Source organism: Miscanthus floridulus, chromosome 2 (genome assembly GCF_019320115.1).
Source record: "Miscanthus floridulus cultivar M001 chromosome 2, ASM1932011v1, whole genome shotgun sequence".
Classification (NCBI taxonomy): domain Eukaryota; kingdom Viridiplantae; phylum Streptophyta; class Magnoliopsida; order Poales; family Poaceae; genus Miscanthus; species Miscanthus floridulus.
In genome coordinates, this window is record NC_089581.1 from 106,622,885 (window position 1) to 106,628,764 (window position 5,880).

Sequence of the window (5,880 nt, forward strand, 5' to 3'; positions counted from 1 at the left end):
GAGAAGATGAGGACAAAGCTAGTGTAGCCAATGTCAGACCCATGTAGAGGCGCATGAAGACATTGGCCGGTGAGCAACGCAATCCAATCTTAGATCGGAAAAACAAAAGAAACACCAATCAATTATTAACCACGCAAGAGAGAAAACCTTGATCAATAATCGAGTCAAGACTCTCTAGTAGCCCCGATCAACTCGATCAGCAGCAAGTTATGAGTAGTGCTACCCGGCGATAGAGATCCTCATGGACGTTTTTCCTGGGGCGCACGTCGAAGCTCAAGCTTTAAGTTTTTTGGCCAAGGATCTAGACTTGTGATATCATGTTGAAGACTAGAATGTATGGAATAGTCAATTGTATTGCTCAGCCTCGTGAATAGATCATATAGGATACATTACTTAGTTGGAAATGTTTTATGCTTCTTGGGGATTCTTTGGCCATCGTGAAGTCATCGGATGAATTGCCGAGTAGATAGATCTGAACCGAATGCTGCAGTTGTTCCGCGGTGGTACGAACTCAACCCACTCCTACCCGTCCAGGGGTATCATAGCATGTCCGGAATCGAGGGGGGACATACCGGATGTAACAACTCTCATCGATTGGGGGCTCTGCCGCCCTGCCTTTCGATCGATACACAGTTGAGGAGGCCGATCATGCAAGTAGGCCCCTTAAGATAAGACAGACATGAATTATAACGTTCCTAATCTACCACGTCCTGAGTCTTAACAGTTTCACCAACCCCTCCTTGGCCAGATACGCAGACACTGTTGTTGTCACCCTCACCGTTCCATCCTGGTGGCGTGACTAGCTACAGACTCCTAGCAGGATCCACTGCTGCGTTTCTTTGAAAAACAAGCATGGGTCTTGGGTCCAAAACAAGCATGCACCTAGCAGCGTAGGGTCATTCCCACTGGCTTCACCTAAAAAGCTAGAAAAACTGGAGAAGTGAAATTTAGGTAGTTTCAACCTTATAGAATATATATAAAAAAAAACAGCTTCTCTTTGACATTCTCACGAAACTGTTTGTTCGCATTTGGCAGGGGCACAGCCAAGAAGCCACAACTGAAGCCCCACAGAATTTTAGGCTTTCAAGAGGCAGTTTCAAGATGTGCACTCACAGCGGCCAGCGGGGCAGCGCAACCAAGACATACCTTCTAGCCTCTGCTCAAGCAGAATTCAATACTTGTGACCTCTTATCAGCTCAAGCAGAAATACACTATAAATATAATCTCATGCATTATCAACAGATAACATTCATAGACAAAGTCGAAAAAATCTTCTTGCGTGCATGTGTATAATTAATCTCTGGGCAAAGTAGCGAGTAAGTATTGTCACATACCTACATTTTTTAAAACGAACGTTCACCTACACAATGTCTTGGCAAATTGCCAATGTTTCACTTAACGTTCTGATTACTATATATGCACAGCAAAAATCGAGGATGTCCCTGATCGTCTTATTCGTCTATGGGTCTTTAGTACTGTACGTATGAAGTATGAACAAAATCTATTAACCGACAAAACAGCATCAGGGGATCGCCTCAGGGAAAGAGGCTGGCATCCAGTATAACTAACTAGCCATGGTTCTGTACCTATCAGCTGTTCTGTTCTTTGCTGCCAACCCAATACTCTTTCACTGAAATCAGAATCTTTTCGGGAACATGCGGGCCATCCTCATGATCAAGTAGCTTGGACTTCCACCGCATTCCTCCCACCATACTTCTAACCTTGTTCAGTACATCAGCACTGTCCCGCAGTATGACTGCACCCTCTGGCCGTAAAATCCTATCCATCTCCAGAAGAATGTCTTCTGCATCACACCTACCGATTTTGACGTAAACATATTAACAGAAGATATGATTTGCCTTTGCATTACCAACACAGGAGAAAAAACAGAGAACGCTTACTTGTTCTGATATAAACTGAAGATGCCATTGCCATGTATCAGGTCATATGTCCTAGGGTATGTTGAGAAGGCTTCGCACCTGCCAATAGTGCAACATCGCAGAAAACACAAGATCAGTTCCCACACATCAGCATCTCATTTGACAGTGAATGCCAGAAGCATAAGACTCACCAATCATGGTATATACCAATCAGACCTCGCTCATAGATGATACCGAGAGTGTTCCTTTCTGATATAGAGGGCACAACGTTCATTACCCAGGACCTGGGAGAATGAAGAGTTGCAGCAAAACTTCCGAGGCCTGCATTCATGTCCATAATATTCCTGTACCTTGAAGAACCTATCAGCTTGTTCACCCTCTTATAAGTATTGACATGCTTCTTCCACAACTTATTATCCTCCTCATAGACTTCTTCTGTGATGCCTGGGACCTGACCCTCCAGAATTCTGGGAGGAATGGCAGATAGTCTCTCTGGAAACTTCTTTAGCTGTGCTGCCTCTACCGGAGGTGTTACACAAGATTCCATTTTCTTATACCTAAATTATAAACCAAAAATAAACACAAATTAAAACTGATGTAATTGGAAGATAAAAACAGAGCAGATTTCCTAAGCTACAAGTGATTGGCAGAAAAGAAGCACATGTTTCTTCCATTGTGAATCAGTAGTAATTTCTGCAATCACTATCTCAACTTACCCTACCCTACATAAGGCAATCAATTCTTGATCCTATATTTTTCCAGTGTGTAAAACATAAACTGTTATATATATGAATTTTCTTATGAGGATTTTGTAGTGAATGATTATGGTTTAGTCGAGTTCACATGGAAATAGGAACTAGAAAATAAAGCTTGAGTTCATAACTTTGTATAAACATAAGACATACCAGACATCATCTGCATCTTGAACTGCACACATCTTGCTAGCATGACCATCCTTTTGATGACATGAATATGAATTCCCTTGTTTCTGCCAAATAGCAATATCATCCTTCTCATAGATTTTATCCCAGCAAAGCATTTCAGCAATGTTTTCAATTCTATGTTGATCTTCTTCTGCACCTTGTTTAGACCTTTTCCATGATTGGTAGTATTTCTTCCAATTGATGGGAGGTCCAGAAAGTATCCAATAACCCCCAGGCCTCAGAACCCGGTCTACTTCCATCATGTACATACCACCTGCATGAAGAAAAATAATATAGCTCATTAGTCATTGCATATTTACATATATAAAGGTAAAAGGTTGGCTCAGGTATTCGAATCTTGTGAATAGTTTTTACTGCTCACCATTTGACTCCCATGGGATTAAACAGCGTGAGCAATGAGCCATATCAAAAGATCTAGAGGGGTATGGGAGCTTTATAGTTCCAAGTACTCCAATTACTGCAGGGACACCTCGCTCCAAAGCAAATTGAACCTGAGCTTCGTGTGAATCTCTGGGTGCAAATGACATGGTTAATACATTTCTGTCCATTAGGTAAGCTCCGAAGCTTGCAACCTGTACGTGGTCAGAAATGTTACTCCCAGATATGGAGGGGATCAAGTAATTAAGGTTAGTTTACAAGAAAATGAAGATAAGTCTTACTAAGAAGACCAACATCTAAATGCCTTGGAACTATAAACTATGAAGTATATAAGACACATCTTAAAGGAAGTAAAATATAACAAGATCTGGTGAGAGAGCATACCCCACATCCAGTATCAAGTGCAGTTCTGATGGTGCCATCAGCGAGTGGGATGACGGATGCAAGTTCATCAAGGTAAGCATTCGCTCCATTGGGAAACATCGTTCCTCCTCCTGGAAATTTGAACACATCTCCCTGATATTGGATCCAATTCTGAACAGCTTTCTCAACTGTCAGACTCTTATACGGAGCATTTGCAAATGGAACATAGTCACGGCTCTTCGGCCAAGAGAAAGGGGTGACATATCCTTTTGGTGCTGGGATTAGACAATGCAGTTTCTCATTCTCTACAGGACAATGCCTTTCTCTGTATGTCATATTTTCTCTAAGAAAGGCCATTGCTCGGTTCTGGTCTTGACAAGGAGTATAGTCACTGTATCGGATGTGGCATGGCTCAATCATTTTATTGGACATGATCAATGGATTAGCGCCACTTATAGTATGATGGGTCTCAAAGTGCAAATTTGGCAAGATTGTACAGTCAGTTTCTTGGTTAACCCTCAGAGCTATACTATCACCCCTTCCTGTCCCACTTTTCTGCCAAGCACCTAGTATGTAAAAGAAGCAGGATAAACCCATCACAATTACTATTGTCATTGTGCTCCGCGTTCTACGGTCACCTGGATTCATTCTTGAGCCCCTCATGAATCTGAAATAATCACAAAAAATCGTTAAGCATCACTTTGAATGAATTGGATCATTTGCAGTACACAGTGATCTTATGAACAAGGTATCCACATAATAAGCTGGATGTTGAAAACATAAACAACAGATTAATCAAATGGAACATGGACTAACTAAGATCTGAATTTTAGGTGAAGGATAATTCCGTTGGCTTTGATCTTGTTCCAACAGATTGGAGCTCATAGCAAATTATTGAATTAGAATATTAGTGCCCGATGTGGAGTTTCTCATGAATCTGAAATTACCGCAGGAAAGTGATTAGTTATTCACTTCAAATAGCACACCATGGCATATGACTATCTTCTCAACAGGATATCAGCATCTAATGAACTAGACTTCTAAAACACAACTGAGAGATCACTGAAATGGAACATGAACTAAGTACTGGATTTGATTTATAAGTGAGGGTGATCCCTTTGACCTTGTTCATGTTCCAACAGAATGGATAAACTAGATTATCATACTATTGAGTATTGAATGAATATTATCAGGTGGCAATTTGAGATTCTGATCCTCATGTATGCTAAAGTTCCAATAGGGAAACTTCCTGGGGTGAAGACAAATGATAAACTACCGAGACAGCGCATCAGTCCTGAGAACAAGTTTATTGGCACTCAGCCATGTGCATCAACCTCAATCATGTGACTATGCCTAACCATTTCAGATCCCTAACTGATTTGTTTAGTCTGAAGCTAGCAGTCCAGTCCATCCTGGAGGTCTTGGCATAGCATGAAGCTATGAGCAAATCTACGGTCCATGAAATTAGAATTGGAGGTAAACAAGCACAGATTGCCGATAATTGTCCGACTTGTGATCGATCCCAACACGATCCCAGGTGGAACGGCAACAACGGAGCAGCAGCAGTTGCTCCTGAACCACACCGAGGCCTGAGCGACTACGCTAGGCTACCATTACGATCCCTGACCTCACGCAACGCGAACGGCGTCGTGATCCCCAGCAGCGGATCAAAGCAACAACGCAATCAAAACAAGGCGAATCGCAGAAACAACGGCCGAGCTAGCTAGGACCCACCGCCGAGGCCCAAGGCAACCGAAGAGCGAAACGAACCGGATCGAATTCAAACGGGAGCGGCGCAGGAGGAGGAAGCAAACTCTCTTTCTCTTCAGGGGGACGGTGGGGGGCGGTTCAGCGTTGTGGGGACAGCTTCGAGCTCGCCGCGGCGGCGGCGGGGGCAGCTTCGAGTTCGCCTCGGCGGCGGTGGCGGTGACGGCTTCAAGCTCGCAGCCGCTGCGCCGGACGGAGAGGGCGCGGGGTTGAGCTGGGTTCGGAATTTGGGTGGGGTTGGTCGCTGCCGGCGCTGCAGCTTTGACTTTTTTTTTTTTTTAATCGCGCGCTGCTGCAGCAGCAGCGCAGCGCATCGTCGTGGAATGGAGCGAGAGCTAGTCGTCGAGAGAAGGCCAAACGAGGAGGGTGCCTCGTCCGGGTCGTCCCGTCGCGGGCACTGGCCGGCCCTTGGAATCGGGTCTCGCCGGTCACTTGCACACACGCGTCTCGGGTCGGTTTGGTTGAGTCGTGGACTTTGAAAGCCTGTTTATTTATTTATTTATTTATTTATTTATATATATATATATATATATATATATATATAAAGT

The 5,880-nt window shown here is 43.6% G+C and overlaps 1 protein-coding gene across 2 annotated transcripts; it reads right to left on the reverse strand.

The window, feature by feature from the left end:
- Positions 1 to 1,260: 1,260 nt before the first annotated feature.
- LOC136527621 (probable methyltransferase PMT2) lies at positions 1,261 to 5,670 on the reverse strand. Of its 2 annotated transcripts, none has more exons than XM_066520413.1 (7): positions 5,336 to 5,670; positions 3,587 to 4,232; positions 3,186 to 3,396; positions 2,786 to 3,077; positions 2,072 to 2,437; positions 1,902 to 1,979; positions 1,261 to 1,815 (listed from the first exon to the last, which is right to left on the reverse strand). In XM_066520413.1, exons 2-7 carry the CDS (start codon positions 4,226 to 4,228, stop codon positions 1,590 to 1,592), a joined length of 1,815 nt encoding a protein of 604 aa, XP_066376510.1. In that variant the 5' UTR covers positions 4,229 to 4,232; positions 5,336 to 5,670; the 3' UTR covers positions 1,261 to 1,589. The 2 variants fall into 2 exon arrangements, with proteins under 2 accessions (XP_066376510.1, XP_066376516.1); XM_066520419.1 differs by having other exon boundaries at positions 5,300 to 5,670.
- Between the last annotated feature and the right edge of the window lie 210 nt (positions 5,671 to 5,880).

Bases quoted from the DNA above. Each gene is read 5' to 3' on its own strand.
- LOC136527621 (XM_066520413.1), bottom strand. From the start codon at position 4,228: ATGAGGGGCTCAAGAATGAATCCAGGTGACCGTAGAACGCGGAGCACA. The intron at 2,438-2,785 runs GTATGTCTTATG...TTTATAATTTAG, and splicing joins CAAGATGCAGATGATGTCTG to GTATAAGAAAATGGAATCTT. The intron at 1,980-2,071 runs GTGAGTCTTATG...CACTATTGGCAG, and splicing joins ATTGGTATATACCATGATTG to GTGCGAAGCCTTCTCAACAT.